This window comes from Streptopelia decaocto (genome assembly GCF_964273445.1).
Source record: "Streptopelia decaocto genome assembly, chromosome: 5".
In the NCBI taxonomy this organism is placed as follows: domain Eukaryota; kingdom Metazoa; phylum Chordata; class Aves; order Columbiformes; family Columbidae; genus Streptopelia; species Streptopelia decaocto.
In genome coordinates, this window is record NC_138659.1 from 57,812,974 (window position 1) to 57,840,225 (window position 27,252).

At 40.9% G+C, this 27,252-nt stretch overlaps 1 protein-coding gene across 4 annotated transcripts in view; it reads left to right on the forward strand.

Moving 5' to 3' along the window:
- ARMH3 (armadillo like helical domain containing 3) overlaps nucleotides 1-27,252 on the forward strand; it is a 128,300-nt gene that overhangs the window by 12,135 nt on the left and 88,913 nt on the right. For all 4 annotated transcript variants that reach the window (XM_082052890.1, XM_082052891.1, XM_082052893.1 and 1 more), the window contains exons 7-19: nucleotides 135-209; nucleotides 898-984; nucleotides 6,495-6,551; nucleotides 7,575-7,618; nucleotides 9,104-9,164; nucleotides 10,117-10,163; nucleotides 10,842-10,917; nucleotides 13,475-13,568; nucleotides 18,423-18,524; nucleotides 22,760-22,818; nucleotides 24,193-24,258; nucleotides 25,354-25,423; nucleotides 27,014-27,074. In XM_082052890.1, the coding sequence (XP_081909016.1) occupies nucleotides 135-209; nucleotides 898-984; nucleotides 6,495-6,551; nucleotides 7,575-7,618; nucleotides 9,104-9,164; nucleotides 10,117-10,163; nucleotides 10,842-10,917; nucleotides 13,475-13,568; nucleotides 18,423-18,524; nucleotides 22,760-22,818; nucleotides 24,193-24,258; nucleotides 25,354-25,423; nucleotides 27,014-27,074 (899 nt within the window). The remainder of the gene's footprint in view (nucleotides 1-134; nucleotides 210-897; nucleotides 985-6,494; nucleotides 6,552-7,574; nucleotides 7,619-9,103; nucleotides 9,165-10,116; nucleotides 10,164-10,841; nucleotides 10,918-13,474; nucleotides 13,569-18,422; nucleotides 18,525-22,759; nucleotides 22,819-24,192; nucleotides 24,259-25,353; nucleotides 25,424-27,013; nucleotides 27,075-27,252) is intronic.

Genomic DNA, 27,252 nt, shown 5'->3' on the forward strand with positions numbered 1-27,252 from the left:
ATGTCTAGCTTCACTGCTAGTCACACCTTGACTTGCTGACGAAGTGTGAGATTCTGGATAAATGTGTCCGTCTGGTAGTCCTAGTGTGTGCCAGAGGCTTCAAATGAGATTTTAAAACATGTGTTTGTACTCAGGTGACAGATAACATTAGCCAGAACACCATCCTGGAGTATGTGATGATTAACAGCATATTTGAAGCCATTTTACAGGTAAGGGGCTTTCCCTCTACTAGAGGGGTTCTTTTTCCATAGTGAGAACTTTCGGCCATATATATATTTGCTTTTCAGCTTTTCCAGTGCAGCAGATAACTGGCATTGTGCTGCTTCCATTCACAGCTCAGTCATAGTTTGGGTCTTTTTTTTTTTTGATGCTGTCTCCTCCTTACTCTAGTCTGCTGTTTTTAGTCACTACCGACTATTTAAAGTACTTTCACTTGAGACATTTGTGCATAGATAGAAGCTGAACAGATTTCTAGGCTAATTTCACAGAGAATTCCTGTATTGGATGAACTCTTTTCAGAAGGCATTCCAGATATATTGAGGTTTTTTCCTGCTCTTTGATAAATTATACTTTTTTAGAAGTGCAACTGGGATTGGGGAAACCCAGAAAACTTGCACAGATAATGTTGGTGATACACTGAGATACTGTCCATTGCTGTTAAGAAATATATTTGCCCTTTTTGCCCAGAAAGCCTGTATGCGTCCTCTCTGTTATAAATAAGCTTTTCTGTGTGCCGAACTTCTTGGAAGCACTGACAGTCCCTCAACCTTAAATATCATCTTTCAGTTAGGACATAATTTGCTCTTACATACACGTTTCACAGCCACACATTGTCTGAGAGTCTTTGCAAGCTTCCTGAAGCAGGCCTGAACAGAACAGTGTGATTATTTATTCCAGATCCTGTCCAGCCCACTTAGTCGCAGGGAACATGGCTATGATGCTGTTGTCCTTCTTGCCTTGCTGGTCAACTACAGAAAGTATGAGGTAGGTATTCTTCTGGGTAACAGAAACATTACTTCTATTTACTTTCTTAATTTACAGTGACCTCTGGATTATTTAGGTAGTTTCCAGCAGCACACGCTATCACATTTATCAGAGTATCAGCACAGAGCTACAGAAATTTTGCAAGGCAGTCGTATTGTGCTAACTGTATATGTCTCTGACAAATGTGTATGATCAAATTTGTATGATATTCATACAGCTCATTTTGTGCAAACATGAAAGAAATTACCTAGGGGATTCATATTTCCTTCATGAAAACATTTTGGGGAAGGTCGTTTTGGAAGAGTTACTCTTGTGACGAACTTGCGTGTTTGCCTCTGTGTCTGTGGCTGTGTGGTTATGCATAATCTCCGAAGTAAACTGAGCTGTCAGTCATCTAGAGATTCAGACTGAATTTGTGATTCAGAGCCTGACAAGCAGACTGAAGGAGCACCGATCCCCAGAAGAGATGGTGAAGCTGTGACCAAAGACTGAACTGAAACATCACAGAGAGAAGTCTGCTCTTTATCTCTTTGACGAATTCCTCTCTGAGAAACTTTATTCACATTCCTTTTTCTAAACTGGTTGTGCTACTTTGTGCTTTATTCCCATTTTCTTCTGTGTCACTCATCGCCTTGAAAAAGAAACACTTCACATGTCAAGAAACAGCCAATGTTGGCTTTTCTTTGCATGAGGCATGATGCTTTAGTGATCAATCTTTTTTTTTCTATAATTAGGAATATATTAATATACTTAGATTGTTAAAAAATGGGAAAGTTCTGGAATACCCCCACCTCAACAGAATTACTTGGAAGGGGCAGGCTCCAAAACCTACCTGGTTTTGTTATAGATCTTGTTTTGAATTTTGAATATATCTAGAGAATAGGCAAAGAGAGAGCTACAGTTAGTGTCAGAGTAGTCCCTGTTAATTTCTCATTCCTGTGAATGTTGTCAGAATCATGAATTACCTGTGCTGTGGTCGCATGGAACGAGAATGTGGAGTTTGGTTTCAGTATATGGCCATGAGGGAAAAGTCTTTGCATGATCTGGGTTGTGTTACTGATGAGGGCAGACTACAAGACCAGAGGTCTCATTGCAACGTTCAGGCCAAAGGGTGAAGAGCTGCGTAGTCCCATCCCTGAGCTACGGACGCCTGTGTACCATAGTTCATGTCCTTAGTAGAGTGCTGTGAGGACGCAAGACTTGTCTTCTGCTTTTTGGAGTAGCTTTGTGTAGAGTATTGAGTTGGAGTTGAGTGCTTTGGGAAACATTGTCCTAGTTGTCTTCAAACTGGGTACCCAAAAGAAATCGTGCTGATGTTTAAAAAGTACAATCCAACCTGAAGCAGACGTGTAGCAAGGGGAATTTCAGCTTGAGGAGTTCATCTGGCAAGGCTGAAAGCAACGTGAAGGAAGGTTTTTTGTGTTGGCTGCCTGACGCTGCCCTTTGTAAGCGGCGCTAGAAGCAAAGCCTGCAGTGATGCAGTTGTAGTCTTTATCCTTAAGTAGCATAACTGCTTTAATTTGCTGTTCTTTGGCCCTTAGAATCAGTTTGGTGGTTGCCTGGTTGTCAGTGTATTGTAGTGTATTTTCATGCCTCAAATCCTTTGGAGTTCAGTTTTTAGTTAGCTGTGACGCAGTTGATAGGTTTTCCTTTGTTCTGAACTTCATTGGTTGCTAAATTTTGTTTCCAGCTGCTTAAGAAAATCTAATTAGGCTGAAAATTCATTAGTTGACTATGATTTTGTGTCTGTCTTTAATGTGAATACCAGTGTGCTTTGCATCAGGATGTTCTTTCACCTTTTTGGGATGTGAATTTTGTAGTCTCCTCTCAAATTCTCCATGGAATATCTGTCCATGTTTTCATTACCAGTGTAACTGAGACTTTGGCTTGCTCGTTAATTTGTTTGAGGACTGAAAATTATTTACATGTCCTTACATGGAACCTTTAAAGGGATGTCCCTGATCTGAAACCTAATAATTTTCAAAAGTTATTCCAAATATATGCTTATTCAGGTTTTCAGATATATTTTATGGTTTTGTTGGTTTTCTTTTTTAATACCAGTCCTGATTTCAGGGGAAATATTTTTACCTTGATGCTATGTGAGAAAAACATAAAAGAACAACTAAATAATTGACTGTATCAGGAGGATGGTGAAGCTGAGTGTACACAAAAGGCTGCCAAACAGAGAAAATGCTGTGAGGAATAGTATTTATTTGATCACTTTCTCCATGTTTTAGGGGATGCCTGCTAGAATAGCAAGTTAAAACTTAAAACCAGGTAGTGACTTTTCAATAGTTAGATCCTTTGATAACATCTAGGTGGAAATTTCTTTGCCTGATGTTCAACCTGCTAGAATCACATATGGTGTTTTTTGCTAGGCAGAGCCGAAAGAAATTAGTCAAAACATGTTTTTCACTTTGTGTGCTTGTCTGGTAGCATGTGGTGTATCTGACAGCCCTTCAAGTCCGATTACGTGCACTTGCCTCTCCTTGATACAGTTGGCTACACGTGCTGAAGAGACGCTTGTCAACATTGGAGAGTCAGAAAGTTCATCTTTTTTTTTTTTTTAAAAAAAAAAGTTCTCACACAACTCAAATTATTTTAAGTGCATCCCTTTAACAAAAATTATTCCAGCTCCCATTCCTTGCAGACTGGCCTGCCGGCAGAGGAGATGGACTCATTTGGGCTGGCAACAAAGCTGCTGAATCATCCCTGAAGAGTGTTCAGGGAAAAGTCTTGCAAGGGATAATTGAGTGGACTCTGGCTTTTGTTTGTGTTACAGATGCTAAGTTAAGCACCTAACTAGGGGTTATACATGGTTAGCTTGTTTTTTCTCTGCTTTCTTTTCCTACCAAAAGTTTATTTCTCATAGGTTTGTACTGGAGGCTGAGTTACATTTTGGGGCATGGAGATCTCTCTCTACCATATCTGTATGCGTCGTCATTTAACACTCACTTCATATGGCATGTCTCATTTGGGGACTGCATTTCTGATCTGCTTTTAATTGGCTTGTCTTTTAAAAATTACCTGACAATGATCTCCCCGCAGCTTCCACCTTCATTTCTATGAGATCTTTGGTATCTAATGGTGGGTAGTTTGCGAAGGACACCTTGAATATTCCTAGTTTCCAGGAGTTTGTGTCTGTACCTCGTCACTGTCAAGAAGAACTTAATGCTATGATGTTTTTTATCTGATGGCAGTGATAGGCACAGACCTGTGTTCTCTGAAGAGCTGAGAAGTGTATTTTTGTGTTCTTTCTAGGGCTAGGTGGAAGCAGAAGCTATTTCTAAGTTTGTGTCACCGCTTCATTGACACACTTCTAAGTTTTCAAAATGCTTGTCAACCATTTCTCAAGTCTATTGCATGTTTCTGCAAGTTGTGGAGTGGCAGGCACAGTTTAGGCTTTTAAAACTTATGCTGTGATTCCCAGTAAGAGGAAAATGTAGGAAACTCTGAAATAAAGAGCAGGATTAGAACAGGGAAACAGGTAAAGAGTATGGATTGGGCTTAGGGCCACTTGTACAACTTGCAGGTTGCTGGTTTTTGTGGTAGATGTGCATACTAATGCTCACAGGCAATAACTGTTTGAACCACTGGCTCTCGAGGAGTAGCAGGAGTAAACTGTGCTCCCTGTGGGCAGCACACAAAATGTTCTCATCACACTGGTACAGACTTGCACACTGAAAGGCTCTAGAAACTGCCTTGTCTCACACAGAGTAATGCAGTGTGTGGATTGTGCTGATTAGTCATCTGCTGCTTAAGGAGTTAGGAAAGCCAAGAGGAGGCATGGCATGTGTCAGGGGAATGGAATACTTTGGACAGGAATTATTAAACAGACTTTTGCAGATATGGAAATGACAGTTGAAAAGATGGAGGGCAGAGATCTGTAGCAAGCTTGGCCAGCTTCATGACCCTGTCAGCCCTGCACTGATGTCATCTTGCTGCCAAGTGGCAGACGACATGGAACATGCATCTTGGAAAGTCAAGGGCAACGGGAGAATGGAGAGTAGTTGATAGGCTAGAGATGACAAGGAATCCACTCTCCTCCATTTCTGTGATGGGATGGCATGTATGAGTACATCTCAGGGCAGCCTGGTGGCATTGGTCAGTGCAGTATCTCCCAGTTTGCTGATTCCCCACATCTGGGGATTCTGCAGCCTCTGATCCAGCATAGCCCTGCTGCCCATTGCCTGGAAAAGCCCCATGGCTTTTATTGGTCACGAATCGCAGGCTGGCCTTGCCTCTGTAAGCGAGCTGTGGTGCGGAGAGTTTCTCCTTGTTATATAAGGAGAACAAGAGAATGACTGAAATTGGCAAAACTGAGATATATTTACAGGGATGGATTTTAATCTATGTTTAATTATGACTTCTTGAAGCTTGCTTCTGCTTTACTGACACTGACTAAATTTCTGAATGGAGCATGGCTGTACAGACAGGACCATCTATTGTTATTCAATAGGAGCCTCTACTCCAGCTTCAAGGAAACGTCTTTGCATGCTGTGTGCACAAATGGGTCTGAGTTTTCTGTCTTTTTCTAAGACAGCAGACAGGGATGCATGCTGTTGGAGGCAGGCTGAGACTGCCTGAGCTTTGGTCTGTTCCCATCAGCTTCTTTTCTGAACCAAAAAGAAAGCCTGATCCTCCCAAAGCACCTAATAATTGTGAGAGTGGTGTTTTCTAATCAGTCTTTTTTAATCTTGCTGTAAAGCCATGGGCAAATCAGTTAGATAACTGTGTTAGTTGTAGGGCTACATCTGATGCCTGCTTTGTGTTTTATTCTTCCCATCCACTTTGGACTTACTAGACAGGTTGAGTCTTTTCTTCTCTGTCCTAGTTCCAAATCAGCTTCGTTAGTTTTGCACTGACGCATATAAACCAGGAAAAACAAGTGTATGTTGCTAATCTAAAATGCTTTCCAAATTATTGGTACTTATTTTTATAGATGGAGCCTGTGTGCTTTGTTCAGCTAAGTTCAAGGAGTTTGTATTCTCCAGAGGCTTCTGGCTCTCAGTGGTATAAACTGTTCAAGTGTTGAGCTCTAACCCTGCAGCAGATGAGTGTATAACGTTGTCATGCCTTCCTGGGTCCTCCTTCCTTTAAGCAATCTTTGCAAGGTGTTGCAAAAGGAGATATCTGAACACTGATGTTCAGTCCCAGCCTCGCTGCTTGTTCCTGCTGTGTGACAGCGTGCGTGTCACAGATAACAGCACTGCAGGACAGCTGCTCCGCTTTCAAGACTGACAGATGAGCTAGCAGAGGAGCAGAAATTCCCTCTCAATAAAATCAGGAGACTGCCTGGCTGAGCCAGTAAAGAGAAGGTGTCCCAGGCATAGCGGCCTTAGCATTTGCTGTGACTCTTGTTTCTTTGTGTATATTCTGCTTTGTGGTACAGGAGAGAGATTCTTCCCAGGTGGCTGGGTGAACTTGCAAAGATAATAGTGTGTTTTTTTTTCCTGAAGGCTGAACTTAAAACCAATTTTCTTTCTTCCTTCTCCTGCTACCCTGAGCAGTCAGTGAATCCCTACATTGTGAAGCTCTCCATCGTGGATGATGAGGCCACACTCAATGTGAGTATTTGACTTGATACCTCTGTGCTGCTGGGGTTGTTCTTTCATGTGCGTGTAATGAATGCAATCATGGTGTATAGTGGAAAGAAAGTCTAGGAACAGTGCTACTGTAAAAAGCACCAGAATAGTGGGTTTCTGCCCTAACTGCACTCTTGCAACAGCTCAGGCAGCTCATGATTTGGACAGTTTGATCATCAGTTAAATGGTAGCAGTGATTAAAAAGGTAGGTAGCAAGGAACATGCTAAAGTTGATCTGTTGTACATTTATGAACTATCTATACATTATTTGCTGTCACGTGCCAGAGAGGCGCAAGATAGCTTATGCCAAAGAATATCTCATTTCCAGCGCTGCATCATCTGATTTTACAACTCCACAAGTCAATTCTTGTAGCTCAGTGGAAGCTTGTACCTGAGTCAAGAGTCCTGCAACACACTTTGGGTTGTAGCCACTGCCTAAGATTTTTTATTCAGGTCTGGATAGAAAGTGGCAGTGCACTATGAACTTCACGAGGTCTGGACTCAGAAGCTGTTCTTCAGGTGTGAAGTAAAAAGCAAGCTCCATGCTAACTAAAGGGCAAGAATGATTGTTCTGAGTTAATTTAATTAGCTTGACAGAAAGGATGATCAGTAGGTCTGAAATGGTGGAACCTGTTTCTAAGAACTGGAAAGGTTGCCAGTGTTTATGGCCTTTGTCTTGAGCTTTTGGATGTCTTTCATCTGACACCAGCTTCCTTCTGAAGTTCTTGCTGCTTTATTGAGGCTTATTGAGTGAGTAAGCTCCAAGGAGAGTAAATTTTCTCTGAACTTAGTAATTAGGTATTCAACTTTAAATTTTGGTGTCTTGATTTGGTTTTTGGATGATATTTTTGTTGTATCATAACCTGTCTTAATAGTTCAAACAGCTTCAGGGGAAATTCTTCATCGCATGCTGGGTTATCTTGGGTGGTGCAGCTCTGCTGTGTGTTTGTGTGTGATTTCCTGCAGTGAGATTTGTAAAGATTTTTTAACACTCTTTTTTTTCAGGGTATGGGACTTGTAATTACCCAGGCTTTATCGGAATATAACAGGTAAAATCAAATTTGTCTCTTGTTTTTCAATGCATGATAGCTTCTGTACATTTCCATTTTTTTTTTTCCTGTTAAAGCACTTATTTATCATCTAGCAGCCCTGATGAACCCAGAGAGGCAGGAAATAGTCTTATGCTTTGAGGTACTTTGGCTCAGTTGCTGCTGTCATTGCAAGTGTAAATGCATCTGTACCAGTTCTGCTGATGTGCTTCAGGAGAGATCTTGCTGTAGGGGAAGATATTTAATATATGTTTTTACTATCACAGATTTTACCTTTGTATGAACCTTTGTAAAATCTTAGTCCCAAGTGTAAGAGTAAATGATTTGCTGAGTATTTCCCTATTAGAAAATTAATGTAACTGAAATATGATCTAAAACAAACGTATCCAGGCCTATCCACATACCAGACCAGAGATGATTAGGGGGTGTATGGTCTTGCAAATGGTGGATAGCGTTAACCGCTTCTGAAGAAAGAGACAGAAAGGCAGCAGTAGGGGTAGCGTGTTCCCAGCCTCTGCTTTGTAAGCAACAGCAAAAAATGTGTAAGTTTTCCTAAGAAGAAAGTCCTTCAGGAAAATTTGGAAACCTGTAGCAATTTGACCTGAGCAACCCAAAACTTTTTTTTGTGCAGTAGGATTCTCCAGGTGTCCAGAAAAATGTTTTAATTCCTTTGAAGGTCTGCTATTATAGATATGCAGATGACTTGCAAGACGATGCAAGTTACCAAATCACAATTTAACAGAGTGAATTATTACAGTAAAGCAGAAAAAAACCTCACCTACCCAACTTCCTTTATTCTGATAAAAGCCGTCTCAGACTATGGCCTCTCTTGCTTTCCCCCTTTCAAAAAAAAAAAATTATTATTTTTTTTTTGCATGTTGCATTGTGTGTGATCAGATTCAAGACACAAAAAATGGCCATGTGAGCTTTGCTAGTCCATTTGAATGTCAAGTGAAGCAACTTAGCTTAAATGTGGGGTACCCAACCTATTTGTTGGCTTCACTTACTCCAGGTATGAGGGACCAGGCCCGATCAGGCCATGAACCATAATGGTTCTCTTGGTTTCTGCTGGCCACAGGGTGATCAGCTCTGCTTTAGTCTGTAGCTGGTGATGATTGAAATCAAACTGTTCTGTGGTTACTGACTGCGTGTTGTGTGGTTCGTTACCGTTTTGCCAGTGCAGGACAAAATTTCCTAAGTTACTTGGTCCCTCTCCTTCAGTGTTAGCCCAGACTTGGGTGTGTCCTCTAGAACAGCACAGACATTGCTGAGCCTCACATGTTTCAGAAACCCCACTTCAACTCTACACAGTTCACATGCCTTTGCATCTTCTCTTCTTGTCTGTTCTTGAAAAGGGATTGTGGATGCTGAAGATTTCTCCATCCTGTATCCTTATCAGAGAAGACTGTCTCATAGGGATTTATATAAAACAACCCTACTTCCATTTCTAACCCTGAAGCTTGATCCTTACTCCTTTTTGTTCAGGCAATATAAAGATAAAGAAGAGGAGCACCAGAGTGGTTTCTTCTCAGCCCTAACTAATATGGTAAGCAGCCTTTTTCTGTTCTTAAAAGAGGAGACTTCGTGGAAGTTTAGCAGGAGGGTATTTCCAAAAACTGATTTTGGAATGTGGGTTCTGGAGGAGATGCACTGATCCAGTCCAAACCAAATACAACTGAAATGGCTGGGAAAGCTCTTTAAAAGGATGAGATCTCTCTTCTGGTGTTGATAACTGAATTTGTTTTCCTTTATTGTTTTCATTCTATTTGACCTTATTTTAAACGTCACAGTTACTTTTTGGACACTTCTAAATAGCCACTTATTTTTAAAAACAAGTTGCTGCTCTGCTGATGTAGCCTAAAATAGGCTAAAATAGAGAAGCTGAATATTTTTGTGACAAAGTCTAGTCTGTCATGAGCTTTAGAGATCTGTTTCTTTGGGTGCACTGTAGCCATGAATTAAAGTTGGATTCTGCATTGGGCGGTGCCTGCATTTTTGGAGGGCTACTCTCCAAAGGCACTTGTGAATTTCTTCCTTATAAAGAGTGACCACTGTTCCCCTTGTTCATTTTGGCTTTGCTTTAATCTGAGATTTAACTGTAGTATAAGAGTTCAGTGTTGGCAGCTGCAAGTCAGGAGTGGGATGGGTGAAACTGCTACTGCTCTGGGCCAAGCAGAGGGGAAATTATTTCTATTGTCCCTTTATAGAATTGCAGATCAATCCAGGTTGGGATTCAAGATACAGTCTTTTTTTTTTTTTTTTTTTGTGTGATATGACAGGTGAAGCATTGGTCAATGACAGTAGTGCAAAACGAAATGTGTTTCTAGATGGGCATCCTGTTTCTCATTTGTATTTTGCTAGTATTAGAATGAAAGTTGTGTCTGTGTCTTGGATGAGAACACCTCTCCCAGGGCACTTTGATTTGGTTAAATCCATGTCTTCTCGCCTGTGAATGGCTTTTGTAACTTCCTCCTCTGCAATGCTCTTTCTTTCCATAGGTGGGCAGCATGTTCATAGCAGATGCTGATGAGAAGATCTCAGTCCAGTAAGTGCACAGATGTTAGTTACACAACAGTTGGCAGCTCACCATGCCGATCAACATGATCTGCTCCATCATGGAGCTGTTTTAATGTAGCAAAGCAAGCTAAAGAAATATCAGTTCCCTTGTAACTGAAATGGTACTGCACCTCTGCAAACAATGGATTCTCACTTAAGTGAGAAGGGTGCAACGGGATGAGCCACAGCTGAATTGCTTGTAACGAAGTGTATATAAAAAAAACCAGCCCAAATCTGTGGTTTTTTGAGGCATTTTTAGCATATAATAGACATACTGGAGGTGGCAGATGGGAAGTGATGGTTTGTGCACTCTTGTCCCCCATAATGTGTTTCCTAAATCAAAGGGCATAAGTGATAGATATGAGGATTTATGGTGTCTGTAGGAATGCCTTCCCTTAATAGAAAGGGCTTTAAAGGGAAAACACTGTTTGAGACTGAGCAACAAGGGAGAACTTCAGCAAGAAGGGAACAAAGACTGTAGTTGCGCTCTAAAAATAGCTATTTTTATAGATTGTTAAGTACTACTGATAATCAGAAGAACAACTGGATTGCAGAGGCAGAGTTTCATATAGTTGAAAATGTATTATTTCAGATGGGCCATGCTTCTGAAAAAGATTCTCATCTGGTGTTAGCCCTTAACTAACTGTGCTTTTGTCTCTGTCCACAGAACAAATGAAGCAATCCTTCTGGCCCTCTATGAAGCTGTTCACTTAAACCGGAATTTCATCACAGTTCTGGCACAAGTGAGTTTCAGTGCAATGTTTGCCCATTTCTTTGTAGTGGATGTCTTTCAGGTTAGAAAGTCAAAAATGGAACTGGTAAGAAGACAAGTTTTCTTTTTTCTTATGCACTTGTCATAGGTGTAGATGGGCATGAAAGATCAGAAGCAGGCCAGGGCCTGGGTTTATTATTCTTTTAGGAAATGCTTCCAGCCTTGCTAGAAAATGAGTGAAGTTTTGAGGACACAGCTCATGTTAGAATGAGCTACTTTTCCCACTGAATGGGAAGGGCTGTGTGGAATGGCCTATTGGTACTGCCTTTAGCGAGTGTGCAGTGGGTGGAGTGGTGGGGGTAAGATTGCTGCAGCTAAGAAAGCAATTCATGCCCTTGGTAAGTTAGGGTTGAGGGAAAGAAGATGGTCTGAGTGTGCATGGACTGTGTGGTGGTGTTTGTCTAAGTATCCTCTGCTCAGGGACTAATTGACGTGTGAGAACTGTTTTTTTCAAATACTGGTTTGTGTTCAAATTTCCTTGGAGAGCCCAATCCCATTTGCTTGGGACACTGTTGCCAGAACATGGCACTCCTCTTTGTGCTCTTTATGGTGAACAAACAGAGCTATGGCTGCCTTCTGCTCCATACCTCTGACCACAAGCATCTGGATGCTTTTCTGCACACAGTGTGAGTTTGCAAAGGCAGTTGTGGCTGGGGAGACAGGTAATTAGTCTGATTTGCTGATTGTGCTGCAGCTAGCTGGAAGGATAGCCTGATAGGTTGAGGAAAACTTCAGGTTTAGGCTTTTAATTTTGGCTCGTAAGTACCACTGGTAACCTGTGAGAAAAATGACAAAATAGTTAACACCTTTCCCCAGTTATTTCAGGTCCTTAGAGTGCAGCCATCCATCACAGGCTAGACACTTGGCATGACAGAGGAGACCTGTGGTGGCTCCTGACAGTAGAAGTGATGGAAGAGGTCTGATAGGTGAATCTACTGCCTCTGAAGAAAGCTTCTGTTCCATGGGTTGTTAATTTGCTGAAGTTCCCTGTCTCTCTTTTCCCAAGTTATTAATTTCTGCTGCTTGTGAGAGATTTCTGCTCTTTCAGTTCTGGGTAATACCAACTTAGGCCTTTCTGTGGTCAAGATATCCCTGAGGGAAGAGAGGCCTTTGGCAGGAAAAGAGCAGCTGGAGTAAAGTCTCAAAAATAAAAGGACAAACTAGTTATTTGTGAAAGTGGCCACTGGTTAGCGGGTTTAATTAAAGTGGAGGTCTGATGTTCTTGAGTGGATGGTCTCTAATCCTTCATTTAAGAGAGGGCAAGGTAGGTCATGCTGTCCTTTGAAAAAAAACTCTTAAAAGCTGGTGAATGCTCTTGTCTGAGTTGGTGCCCATTGCCAGGGCCTGCGGGAATGACTGACTACCTGCTGCTGTGTGGGCACGTGGGAAGAGCTGTGGTAATGCCTGAAGCGTTAGGGTTTTTGTAATAGTGGCTTGTTGGTCCCCAGTTTTTGCTGCTAGGTGGCACTGTTATCTCTCAACTGATGGTTAATGTTTGGAGAAAAGAAAGGTAAACACCATAGCAAAATCTGTGGAAGCAAATCTGTTTTATGTATGATTTTAAATGGAAAATTGTTTTTGAAGCTTAAATCAGTAACTGTAATTATTTAAAATTGTCTTTGAATTGTGATAGGTGTGTCTGTACATCCCAGAAAATTTGGAATTAGTCATAAAATGAGATATTCAAAGACAATGTGGAAGATACCTGCTTGTGAAAAATCCTACAGAACTAACGTCAAGTCAGCATCCCTTTATTTTATTTTTAAGTTGTGATTATGTATTAAGGCGAAAGATACATTTATGTAAAACTTGTCCTGTGAAATGGACACTTTGTTTGGCAGCCAGACTTAAAATAGCATTGCAGATTGTCTACACTGTTGCCAGCGTGTATAGATCCAGAAGCTTGCAAAGAGTAAAGTCAAAGCAGTAATTAGGCAGGAAACTATTAACAAAGATGAAATGGGGAGAGTAACTGACTGATGAAAGCTGAGAGGATCGATAATGATAGTGTTATTTATGTTATGCACTCTTTTCCTGCAGTGCCTGGGCTTTATAGTGAGACAGGGAAGTAATAAATTGACATAATCTTTGCATATGAACAGGTGGAGGGCAGAAGTGAAGAGCATTTGCTTTTAGAAAGAGAAATAAAAGGATCTTGGAGGAAGACTTCAAATGCACACCCTTGGATTGTTTTGGGGAGCCTCAGAAGCTGTAAATGGTGTAGGCTTCTGCATGCCTTTTCCCATTTGCACTGGGGAAGACCATTTAACCTCTCTGGGGACAGCCACCACTTTCTGGTGTATTTGTATGTTTTGTAGAGTAAAGAAATGGATGTACAGTTTAATTGTAGATGTCCACGGTCAGGAGGCATAGGTTTTCTTTTAGAAGGAGAAGCTGAAGTTTCTTGAGACTTTCTTAGTTGTGTCTTTTGTGTGAGAGTATGAAACAGGACAAGCAGCAATCTGTATGACTAGTTCTTCAGGAAGCTGTTGACCTGTGTATGTCTGGGCATTTGTGTTTTCTGCTAGAGCCATCCTGAAATGGGCCTGATGACAACACCAACAAGCCCGATTCCAATGACACCTGTCACTCCACTTGGAACCACCCCGCCTTCTTCAGATGGTAAGAAATATAATGATCTCCTGGGGAAAAACAATTAAAAACTGTAGAATAACTAGCAAAACATTTTCTCAAGATGGCAACTAATGAGGTCTGGAGCAGATGTAACCTGGTAGTCTCCTCCTGGAGTGACTTGCCTTACTAAACATGAGCAAGATTCTTTGAATTGGATTATTTTTTTACTTGTATATGGAATAAGTGGAATTATGCTGATATTCCATCTGAAAACAGTACTGTCCCAGTATCTGCATGAAGATACGCCCAGCCCGTTAGTTATTTTTTGTAGGCTTTTACTTATGAATATTTCTAGTGTCAGGTTCTTTGCCTGGGATTATTTGTCATTGAAACAGATTTACAGAGAATCACAGTGGATTCCTGCTTGTCCTTAATACATTTGTCCCAAGCTTTGAATTAATTGGGATTTGCATCCAAGCTGGATGTGGAGGTATTCCTCCCTCTTACTGCCTTTTCTCTGATAGGCTTTGTAAGTGACTGCTTGCCCTGAGGTCTTTCTTCTAAATGAGATGTTACATGTCCACATAGATACACTTTGAAATAATCTAAAATAAAACCCTTTTCATTTAATGTATGGATAGGTATAGCCTAGTTTAAGAGAAGAAATCAAATGGCTTTACTGGCATCCTCTAGATCTGAAGAAAGTGTTTAGTGAAGGAACAGGTTCAGTTTGAATAGAGCACAGTTTGGAAATATTTCTGGGGATAAGCAGCCTGGGCTACTCAGTTACATCAGCTATTCAGGTCATTTGATATCCTAGTTAAGGATGATCCTCCTTGTGGATGAATTCTGTCTGGTTACCATGGATATCAAAAGCTTCAGTTAAAAAGCCCCCTATGTCTCAAGTCTCCATGTGCATATAACATCAAATGTAGAGGGACGGGCGTTTTGTGGGCGTCTGTTCAACGTGTTCATTGCAAATGTATCCTCCCACACACCGTATTATACAACTGACAGAATTTATGCTTACCTACATCCACAGCTTGCTGGCACTCTCTCTTTTTAATTTACAATAAAAAAAAGCCAAACCAAAAACCCAAAAGGAAAACAAAAACTCCATCCTGCTTTCAGCAGAGGCAGTGATCTTGTGAAGCTTGAGGCTTCTTGCTGCGTGTAAGGTGACTAAGTTTAAGGAGAGGAGCTGATCTTAATGTGCAGCAGTTAGATCGGGAAATGTTCATTATTTCTGTTTGCTGTCACCGTGCTGATCCCTACTCCCAGTGACTTTTTTTTTTTTTTGAGGACCTCAGCTCAGTTTGAGTGGTGGTGCTTTAGTATTTTAAAGGTATGTCCAAAATTTCCACGTTTTCTAAGATCTTGCAACTCAGCTGTAAAATTTGCCTATGGCTGAGAGTTAGCAAGAGGCTTTTTGGCTTTGGAATTAAAAGATTGCTTTCTTCTTTTTCCTGCATTAAAAAAAAAAAAAAGTGTAGTTGAGCTATTTTCAAGTTACATCAATGTGTAGAAATACATCTCTGGGTTTCAGGCATGTTTTTATGCTGACTGGGATTAAAAATGGGTTAAAATTCTGGTTTGAAATTTCTCTGTAAGCCTATAGTGTGAATTAAGGCCTTTTAAAGTTTAAAAATGTCTATTAAAAAAATCAAGGTCTGTAGCATGAACCAGCATAAGCACTGATGTGTTCTTCAGAGTGATTTCTTTTTTTTTTTTTTTTTAATGAGACTTTTGCTAGAAACTGTTGATCCATAATATGTAAATCAAGTGTGCCTGTCACCATAGTTATCTAAATGTCAGTTTACTTACTGTTGTTAAATATTCATTCACTGCGTTCGTTGTAACAGCTCCAGGAGGACCCACTGGGGATATAAATACCTTCTTCAGACTTTTAGCTAAATCTTTGAGCTATTCAAAATATTGGGGGTGAAAAAGCTTCCAGTCTCGTTGCACAGACTTTGCCATCAGACTGGGCACATTAGCAATGTGTCAGGAGCCCCAGAGCTTCAAGACTGAATGGACTAAAGCAGCTCACACTTGGGGATGTGCTGCCTTTGGAAGCTAAAAGCCCCATTATCATTTCTTTGATGCAATTCGAACAGCGAGGTTACATTGATCTATTTGGCCTGTTGTTTCCAAGGGCTACAATTTTGTATTCAAGGTGATTGTATAATCCTGAGCTGCATGAGAAGCTCGGCTCTGCTCTGGGCCTCTCAGTGCTCAGTTTAAACAATCCTGCATTTTACTGTTGGTTCATCTCCTTCATCCTTGTGTGCCAGTGCTTGCCCCAGTTCCAGGATAGATAAACCTTACCTGCCTCATTTACAGGGTTATGGATTACAAGGCTTGAATTGTGAAAGGCAGTTTGTTAAAACAGACTTTTCCCTGAGCCAAAATACAGTTGCATACAGGATCAAATCACTTCCTTTCAGAGCACCAAACCTAGCCATCCAAAATTCAGATCTGAGTAATTCCTTCCTTCTTGCAAGGTCAAATCTCATCATAAATACCCATTTCTTTGGTCAAGAGTGAGACAAATCTTGAGCATTCCTGAGGAGATATGGAAAAGAGACAATATAGTCTCTATAGATGCATGTCCTAGTGGTCTGCAGGTCTGTTTCTAGTGCAAAGGGAGCCCTATCTTAGACCGTCTTTATAGCTTGGAAAGAGAGAGGGCCTTCTGGCAATGGGAATTGAAGCTACTGATGACCTCCTGCATGTGAAAACCTGTGAGTATGAGCTTCTAAGCAGCCAGAACAGTAGTTATTGCTGTGTCATGACAGACTCAGAGCTGGAAAAGCTCCCCTTGACTCCTTGAATCTAGTGCCTCACGCTTGCAGGCACATCATCACGGAATCCCTTAAATTTGTCAAGCTCTGTCTCAGTTTGTTAAATTTGTTTCCCAATAACTCCTGTTGGGAGGCATTTTCAGCATCTTTTTTCTTGGTTGGAAATCTTCAGCTTTCCAACCTGCATTTCTTGTCAGTTTATACCCATTTATCGTGATGTTAACCTTACTTTGAAACGTGGGTAGCTCTTTTTCATACGTTGGGCTGCTCACCTATGTATTTTTCTGTCTCATAAGAAGGGCACGCTGTTCCTCTGGTCAACCTACTTGTCTTTCTCTAAACTTGTTCAAGTGTGATTTCATCCCCTTTTTAACATGGATTCAGCATAATTACACATAGTGTTTGGGACGAGGCCTCACCAGCATCTTGTGCAGGGCATTAATGCGTTCCTATCTCTGCTGGGTATGTTGTAGGACTGCGCTTACTCTTCAGTGCTTTGTGCTGGTAGCTCATCACCTCATGATCTGACAGCGTACTGTAGTATCACAGTATTTCGTTTGCAGCTCATGAGCTCTCAGCTTGCCATGGAAATAAATCCCTGAATTCTTGACCTTACGCCTTGTGCTGTTGAATTTCGTCTTGTATTTATTATCTGGTCCTTGTTTTTGTCCCGTTCTTTGTGTGCAGTCTGATATTCCTCTGTGTTTACACATCCTAACTTTCTGCAATTAGCAAATTCATTAACAAACAGCTGTTTCTTGTGCCCAGGTCACTCACAAAAAAGAAAACTGTTCCCTAAACTGACACTTAAGGAATACAAGTAGTAACTTTTTCCCAGAGTACTAATTTCTCCAGTTGTTTCTCCTTTGACAGATCTTCAGTATACTTTACATTTCTGTATTGGTTCACACCTATCTGCTTTACTCTTGATTTTTCATACAGAACTGCATTAAAGGCTTTATTGAAGTCCTCCTAGACTAGCTCCATCCATGTGGTGTGATATGTTTATTTTTTTTTTTTGTCTGAGATAATTTATCTTAAAAGATATCAGACTTATCTGGCAGGATCTGCAGGTAAATGTGTGCTGCATCTTTCCGCTTTTATTTCCCCCGCTGCAATATTTCTCATAAAGCGTTTCTGAACGAGGAGGCTGAGAATGGCCCTTACGGACAGCTCAGGCTCAGTCATCAGTAAAAATGTGGCTCAGTCGCATGATAGATGTTTGACAGCTCATCAACTCGGTGCTTCAGATGGTACATGGGGAGTGAGCAGGAGCCACACTGTGCAATTAGCTGAGTAATTGAGATGCCTTCTTGTAAAGTCTAAGGCAGATGATGTCCAGTGTTAAGGTGTCAAAAGTGCAGCTGGTGGTAACAAGGAGCGTATCCTAGAGAAATGCCAATGAACTGCTGTTCTGCTTGCAGGTATGGAAAGTACATTTCTGCTCCCTGCTGTGTTGTGATTTCTTTGGCACAAGAGATGATTACTTCTGCTTCTTGATTTTTATAAAACTGCTCTTTCTACCTCTCTTTTCTACCATTTTTGTCATGCAATAATTGTTACATTACTGTCTCGTGTTGCTTCTGCAAGAGAGGCTACTGTTTGAAGGAAGAAAGGCATTGATGTGAACCTTTTGGAACTGAAATTCCAAAATTGCTGAAACAGAGAAGGATCTTTGCTGGGCATATTTTTTTCCAGACTACGAATGGTGTGAATGTTAGCTGTGTTGGTTGTAAAAATTAAAAGGATATCGGGTTAATAGAATATCTTGAGCTCCCTAGGTTGGGGATGTTGATGAGTGCAAAAACAGCAGGCTGATCTTCCTCGGCGTGGCAGTGGGGGGCAGGACAGAGAGGGGTATCACTTTGCTGAATACCACAACATAGACGTAGAGCAGGAGAAATGGCCTCTGGGGGAGTGGTACTGTTTAAGTCTTTGAAACAAAATCTTTGCTGGGTGGTCATGAAGGAGGAGGAGGTCAGGTGACCCTGCAAGTGAGCTGATCCTATCACAGACCTGTGAATCTGTGGCTTAGTTCTCTGTATAGTTATCTCTTGTATTTGAGGAGGTTAAATGTGTCTTATCTGCTTTGTTCTAGTTATAAGCTCTGCAGAGCTGCCTTTGGATGCTGATGTGCAAACTAGCAACCTGCTGATAACCTTCCTGAAGTACAGCTCGATTGTGATGCAGGACACAAAAGGTAAATTCTGTTGATGCAGCAAACAGTGCTTCTTGAAGTCAGGAGGGCCTAAGAACATGTCTAGCGACTCCAGAAATAGAAGTTAACTGGAGTCCCTTTAGAGGACTGAAGATTCCACCTTTTGAGAAAATGAAATGTTTTCTTATTGCAAGATAAGAGTTATGAGATGGGGAGACACCTAATGCTGGCAGGAGAGAAGTCAAATGTGGAAAGAATAGAATAATAATAAATAATAGTAGCTAATAATCAAGTCTGTCCCTATGCAGGAGGTGTGAGCATATCTGATTCCCAACTACCTAGGAGAGAGGAGAAGTCATGTACCAGCAAACTGTATTTTTGAGAACATTTGGAAGCTGACACAGGAGGCAAAGCTCAGCATTTGGAGGAAATATTTAATTTGTCCAGACAGGCAGTCAAATTGTACCTGGTTGTCTTGTTCTTATTCAGTATGCAAAGTAGTTGAGGAAAAAGTGAATAATTGAAATTAGGACCAAGAAATATTTCATGAAAATATTTAGCACACCCCTCAAAGTGAAGGCAGACTCAGGTTTACCTGTATCTTTTTCTTAGATGTGTTGCTAACAGGTTGGATAAAGACACTGATAATGGAGCATCGTTTTTAGAGTGTCCATTCCAGAGTTTAACTACCCTTATTGTGAGAAAGCTTCATGTGCATCCTAAATACTTTCCTATGATTTAAATTAATTACTAGCGGTCTTCTCCAAAATAGCTACTGAGAATGGATTATTTCTTTCTTCTTTGTGACAGCCCTTATGTATTTGAAGTCTGCTTTCATGTTTCCTCTTGCTTTTGTCTTTAAGCTAAAACACCTCAATCTTCGCTCAGTCATTTCTTCTAGATTGCACGCATGAGGAGGGCCCACCAGATCCGTCGTCATTCTCATTGGGTTTTCTCAGGGTCTTTCTCACTGATCCAACTCTGAGATGGAACAATTCTATGTTTTCGAATTTAGCTTCTGCAGTTACTAGTCACTCTAAGATGAAAAGTCTGCATAGGGCCTCAGGAATTGCCAGACTGGATTAGTTTCAGATGGAGTGAAATCTGATAGAGGGGATTCCTTACTAAACAAGCCAGCAAGAGAGGAGTTTATTCTGGTATGAGACAGGAGTTGATGTTTCTTTCTTTACTTTGGTTCTAGCTTGTATAACATTTGAAATTTGTGTGGCTTGTAGACTTAATCTCCTTGTCAGCATGGTAGTATGTGACAATGAGCTCCACTGACTGATTGTTTAAAAAATTGTGCCTTCCAAGCTGGTGCTTATGCATTCTAGTGGGTATGTTCCTGTCCTTATATTTTGATGATAATGGGGCCCTGCCTAACTTTTTTTTCTTCTTGTGTAAGACCAAGCATGTGACACCAATATAGCCACAAGAGAAGAAGAATGAATAAGTCTAATTTACTCCATGTGTCTGGAGACAGGTGGGGACAAGTGAGAGCCTGGTTTGTTCCACATCCAGGACTAGATGTTTGCTTTTGTTGTTTTCCAGAGAACATAATTTAATAGATTGTGTTTGCTAGATCCTCCTCTTGTTTTCTCTCTTGTGTCAGTCAGACGCAGCTGCTTTGGGAGAAGCAAAAACTCAGCATCATTTTTTCTCATCAGTAAAATAGGATTCACACTGATATACCTCCCCATAGGAAGTGGTCTGCTTCGTTCCTTTAATGAAGGATGCTACGAAAGCACAAAGTGTCTGTGCGAGTAGCTGCCCCATAACTGCTGAAAATGGCATGATGTTCACAACACACTGTCTGAAGGCAGAGTACTTGTTGTGAAACAGGAGCCTTTACAGCATGGTCCCCAGGGAGAGAAGTGGTAGCAGCACCTACAACAATATACAGTGAGACCTTACAATAGAAAAATAACAAGGCTCTGGTGTATCAGAGTTCTTTGAGGCCAATACTCCTGCTTTGCTGGAGTAGAAAACTTTTCACTTAAACATTTTAGCTGAGGTAAGGAGTCATAGGAGAGACTTTTACTCTCCCATTCCAAAATTCCTCTTCATCTTACTTAGTGCAGCAAGATTAAATCAGCACACTTTAGGGCACATCTTATTAGTAAATATCTGTCCCTCAGCAGCATAGAAAACAAAAAGAGGTATTAAACTAGACAGAACACCTAGCTGAGCCCATTCTATCTATTTTTATAGATTACCACATACACATTAGCTAGCTGTTGAGGATGTTTCTTTACCCTCGGTTTCCTGAAGCAGAGACTCCCTTACAAATTCCAGACATTCCTCTTAAGTAATTTATTTTGAAAGGTATAGCAGTAGAAAGCAGCTCGAGCTGAGTGCCACCAAAGAGGGTCCCCAAACAAAGAAATCCTGGGTACTTATACCCTTACAATCTAAGTTTCCCACCTCTCACATGCCAGCTTGGGCCAGTTGTAAAATTAGAGTTTCAGCTGTCCCCATTCTTCATTGGATCCCTTCGTTTTCATCAGGTTGGCCATTTCTTACCTCTGTGGGTGGCTGTTTTTCTCTCACTGACCAGCCTGGATGTCAATGTAGGTGCTGTTCTGTCACCTGCTTTTTGTACCTGCAACTGGAAAGCTGAAAAAGGTTCTTGGTCTCCCTGGCAATAGCCAAAACATTAGTATGTTCTCACATTCTGCTGTTTCTTGTTTCTAAACGTGCTATTCCGTTCCTTCACTTATCTCTAGGGATGGATGCAGCTTCTGCTGACAGTCATAGCTCCCTTATCTTCTGGCTTGAACTGACTCTGGGGCCCTTCTTTGCTTAACTAGGTTAAAAGTTTGACATATCGAAGAGAAAGTTCACAGCTTGCGGCCTAAGGCTTACAGCAAATTTTGTTCCTTATGCCAAGTGAGTTACACTAAGGAAGTTCTGTAAGAAGGGGTATAGCAACTTGCATGATAGTCCTGCCTTGGAGTGCTTGGGGAAGCCTCTTGATTGTACAAGCACAATAGTTCAATAAACTGTGGCCTGGACATAGGCTAAGCTGGTCTATGTTTCCTACCACTAGCAAAGTGTTTGTAAAAGTGACCTGCACAGATGGAAGGAGTTTGACTACTGCCACCTTCTGATTTATATGAAAGTGGTTTGGCTGTTTCAGATTTCCCTCTCCTCCAAGTTTGACTCTAAGGCAGGTGTCTGGGATGGTGTGTTCAGTAGTCTTAGGCTTCAGAGAAGCTATTGGAGTGTGCAGTTTTAACCTTCCTCAGAATTCAGTTTATAGGCATGTTGTTGTGTTTGGTTTTCGTTTTTTTTTGTTATTGTGGTTTTGGGGATGTGTGATATCAGTGGTTTGGTTTTTAAGAAAAAAAGTTTTTGTTTTTGTTTTTTTAAAAAAGAGCTTGATTGGACAATGCCTTGAACAACCTGGTCTTAGCTGGCCTTGCTTTGGGCAAGGATTAGACCAGAGATTTCTTCCATCCTAAGTTACTCTGTTTGTAGGTGTTACTCTATGTTTGTGTGTATCTTGGTCTCTTTTGTTTACCTTTAACCTTTTTTTCAAGGTTAAAATTGAGAGAGAAAAGTTTTAAATAATCAAAAATAAAATTTTTGTTCTTCTGTCTTAGTCCCTCTGTTTGTGAGTCTCTCAGCCCTCCAGTTGTCTTTCAGGGCAAAAGCTGCTTGAAGTTGTAAGCTGAATAACAAGCTGAGGAACATAAGGGTGGAACTCCTTTGTTTTGAAATGCTAAGTCTTTGCAGACTTCCTCCTTTCATGGTTTTGCACAGAACAAAGTAGGTCATGTCTCAGTATTGGGGTTAAAGCTTAGGACTTTGAGCATAATGTTGGGAGTCATTCTGCTACACTATGCTGTGCCAAAGCTTTGCTGCTTGTTTCATAACCTACAGCAAAGGTGATCTTTTTCTTTCCATCCCGTCGAAGAGAGGGAAAAGTGCATCTCTGCTGTGACAGAAAGACGGGGACTAACCGCAGTATTTAGAATATCTGTGGAAGTAAAAGTAAATGAGACAGAAGCTTCACTGATAGTTACAGTGCTGTTGGAGGTTCAAATCAGAAACTATGCTGTTGGCTCAGACTGGTGAAAAATTGGTGGGGTTTAGTGGTCAGGCTGGAGAGCAAGTGCTTACTGAGAGTAGTTAGACTGTTAGCTGTCATGGAGGAAGTAGGAGCATGAAAAATCTCCAAGGCCAGGCTTTTCTCTTGCTGCAACAGCTGTCTCACTTTTCAGCATTGCTAGGCTTGTGTGGCTCATGCAGGACTTGTTTTTTCTTCTTTGCAGACGAGCACCGGCTACACAGCGGCAAGCTGTGTCTGATTATCCTGACGTGCATAGCAGAGGTAGGTTTCTTGTGTGACGTCCTTCAGCAGATGGTGAGTTACAGGGTGCATATGCCCTGCCTCCTGTTGACCAGGAGCTGAAGATTCACAGTGGTAGGGAGGACTTCAGGCACTGCAGTACTGATGCAGTACTGTTAAAATTATGTTGAAACATGAAAATGGTATCATTTTATTTGGATTAGCCAGCTCCTGGGGATGAAGAGAGAAAAGATGGAACATAAGCCTTTTCTCTCCTAGCTGTTGAATGGCCTTGTGGTGTGGCTTTTAGATGAGTAATGTGCTAACGGCTTTCAGCTTGGTGCTGCTCCTGGTGAACGTGGGCAATGCCATATCCCTTCTGCTGAAGAAGGGTATGAGTGTGAAAGAAAGCTGCATGGTTGTAGGTCCCTACAAGCAAGACAAGTAGCAGACATGGCAGTAGGGTGAGAAAGCAGCATCACAGAGCTATGTCAGCACTCCTGGCCAAGTGTGGTCCTGTCTCATGGGAAATGTATACTAATGGCTTGACCAGTGTCCTGAGTGGGGATTGAGTTTGTGTGGCATTTGCATTTTGCTTGCTTGCAAGTACAGACCTTTCATTCTTAACAAAGAATAAAAAGCAGCAATGTTGAGAGCCTGTGTAAGGATACTGAAGTAATGTTTCTTCAGATTGCAGTCTGAAAGCTAATAATCTGTGTTTCAGATGTTTATGATTAAATGATTTTGGAACTCGAGTACTTGAGATGGATGCATAGATAATACAAGATAAGATACATGATAAGATAGATAATAGGATGCATAGATAATACAAGATAAGAGATTCTGTTTGTATATAGCAAGGACATGTTTTGGTTCTGGTATTAAATGGAGGGTATATTTATTACCCAACCTGGCTGTGCATTATGTGAAGGTATCACTTTGATTTAAAGCTGGTCTTTGAATGCACTTTCCCTGAGGAGTGGGTCAGCTGATAATAAACCTACCTGCAGTAACCTCTGGCATGATAGGTCCATCAAAATGCTGATATAAACCTTTATGCACACAGTCACAAGGACTTGAGCACTGGAGAGCCACCACACGTTATACAGCACTTGTTAAAATCTTGACACTGTGGTGCATGCAGTCCAGAGTTTGGGTGAGCAAAAGGAGGAGAATGGAAAATAAATTGCTCACAAAACAAGCAGTAGTGCAGACTCGGTTAAAGCGGAATTGGGATGAGGAGGTGATTTACTTTTGTGTGGGTGGAGACGAGGAGGTGACAGGTGGCTTTCTAACCTTATAGCTATATATTGGGAGTTTTACGCTGAAACACCTGTGATTTGAGAGGCAAATAGAAGGTGTTGGGTACTTGGTTGGCTACTCCTATATTCTCTCTTTTCTTGCTCTTCTTAATAGGATCAGTATGCTAACGCTTTTCTCCATGATGACAACATGAATTTTCGAGTAAACCTACACAGGATGGTGAGTCTTTTCCTCCAGATGGTCTGTTTTCTCTTTGAGATGAGAACACAGAGGATTTGATTCCTTGTATGTTGAAAACTGTGTCACAGATGTGTAACCTAGATTGCTAAGGCATGTGGAAATGCTGGGAGAAAGGCAGTAGTTGGGGAATGATTGTTTTAATTTTTTTTTAAATCATTCTCAGAATGTCTCTTTAAAAGAACACTCAGGAATTCAGAGGCCCGTGTAGCTGGGGAGTAGCTGTGTATTATGAGGTGTCTGATGAAATCAGTGGCAGAGAGAACGTTCTGCCTTCATCTTCAGCAAGTATTGTGATATATTGATAGCCAGCTGGAGTTACACTAAGTGCTGTAATTTGGCTTATGCTTCATCCTGGGTGGGGTGACTCACCTTCAGTGGGTAAAGTATTTTTTCCAGAGCTTTTTCCTATAGGTATCCGTGGAGAAAGTATCCTTACCTGCGTCATGAAACTATGTAGTTACAAGTAACTTGAATGGTTATCCTAACTTGTTGTGTTCTGCTTTTGTGGTACTGGCAAGTTCCTCCTCATCTGACAGTGAAGCAGCACTTGAAAGTGTCACTCGTCTAGGACAGAAAGAAACATCTTGCTTTTTATAGTGAGTGTATGGCAAGAATGCTAGTCATTTCCACCTAACAGCAAACTTGCCGTTCAATTAGCCTTTCTGGTCTGTTACAATAAAGACCAAAACCATTTAATACTGCACATGGTGTTAAGAACGCAGATCAGATTCTGGATCAGGAGTAAATCAGTGTGTTAACTGAGGGGGAGGAATTACTGTGTGTGGTGGGGTTTGGTTTTGTTTTTTTTTGTTTGTTTGTTTTTTTACCCCTGTGATATAACAGTGCCCTCGAGTTACATAGCTAGATAAACAGAAACCAAATGGTCAGCATGCTGAAAAGCAGGCACAATTTTGCTCCAGCCATTGCCTTTAGTATTAATATAGGTGAGACAGCAGTTGGAGAAAAAGAAAGGGAAGCCTGTGCTGATGGTACTATTTGCATGAAAAATACAGTAATACACAGAATGTCACTTCAGGCTTCTACTGACTTCTTTTCATCCTTGTGTGTTTGAAGCCAATGAGACATCGGAAGAAAGCAGCAGACAAGAACCTGCCCTGCCGCCCGCTGGTGTGTGCGGTGCTCGGTGAGTGTTGTTAGAGTACGTGTGTGCTTGTGGTTCCCAAAACATCTTTTGTTCTGCAATAGAAATATGAGATTTGTAGGTTAAGGGGAGGGGTGGATGGTTTTAAAAGGAAGGTATTTATGTACTGAAGATATTTCTAGCATATACCTGGCTGCCTTTCAGAGAAATTAAATCCAAGATTGCTGCTCTGTAGCAAGAAATCCTGTATAGATTTACTGTAAGTTTTACAGCAGCCTGTTTGTCCCTTTTACCTGATAAGTAACAATTAGGAGGGCAGTGGATTAACAAATTCAGTGTTACAGGTGAATGTAGGAACAGTTGGTCGCAAGTATTTTATACATTATATAATGAGGGCAAACCTACAGAAAGCACAGATGTTTGGGGGGAATTGTTTGGCCTTTTCTGAGGAAAAAAAAAAAAAAAAACAAACCACAGTAGGAGCGTCAGTAGCTGGGTCTGGGTTTGCCGGTGGATATGGACGCACGGTTGAAAGCTTTTCACACAGTGAATGGTTAAATTCTGACACTCATTGCTGTGGAGGCCAAAAGCGTAAATGGGTGCAGCAATGGATGGAGCCTGGATCCCTGTGTGACTCTTAAGCCTGATGATATGGCAGCAGTCTCAAACTCCAGCATTTTCAAACAGGTGATTGTTGAAGCCAAGATACAACAGCTGTGTGAAGAATCTTTCTAGACCTATCAGATTTCATGAACTTTCTCCCTAGACTGTTTTTAGGCACTATCGAGTCATATTGCTGGGCTATTACCTAGGAGGTTACATCTCACAATTGTTACCACTGGCACGGGTTAAGCGTTTTATGCTGAAGTTGTGTTGGGCAGAGAACACACATTCAGTTAGTGTTTATTAGCAGAACCATAGTAACTTATCTCTTTCAATTGTGTTTCTATACTCTTTGCCTCTTATCCTCACACTGGGAGCCCTTAAATGTTAGAGACATTATCCTTTTTTATTTTTTTTTTCTGAATGACTTTTAAGCTCAGCCTGTGTTGAGATCAAACTAGGTTTACTTGCTTTGGAATTTATTTTAAGGAAAGATAGGTGTTCTCTACGATATCTTTAAGTAAACATCTAGGGTGTGTTTTGTGTTGTTGCTGGTAGGAATGATTTTCTAAAATGTGATTCTAAATGGAATTTTGCATTAGTGACAAGGCTTGAAATATAAGAGCAATTCTAGGCATCAGAATTTCTGGTGTATTCTTTATTTGACTAATAGTGGAGTAAAAGATATAGGGAAGCAGAGTCTCAAAGCAAATTACATTATATGCCCTCAGTTTCCAGTAGTTTGGTGGTTTTTTTTGTTTTTGTTTTTTTTGTTTGTTTGTTTTTTTGTTTTTTTTTTTTTTTTTGTTTGTTTGTTTTTTGTTTTTTGTTTTTTTGTTTTTTTAATTCCAGAGGATGTGTAATTCTCTTTAAAACAAAATTTTAAAAAAGGTGAAATTTCTCTCATGTAAGCAGGACTCTTGTCTGATAGAGGCAGGTGGGTGGGGTAGTTTGACTTCCTCATTGTTACATGCTAGAAGTTAACCATAGCTAGCTCAATACTTACTTGATCATTTTCTTTTCTGTCAGATTTGATGGTGGAATTCATTGTAACACACATGATGAAAGAATTTCCTATGGATCTCTATGTGTAAGTGTCTCTGGGGTAACTTGTTATGATTTCATTTGAAGTTTGAATTTGGGTGGAATTCTAGTCATAGAGCAATCCTCTGGCTGAAATAACACTTTGTGGCTGGTGGGGAGCAGGATGGCTTTTCATGAACTCTTCCGGCAACTTTTTCTACTTCTAAAATGCACTGTGTGCCAGA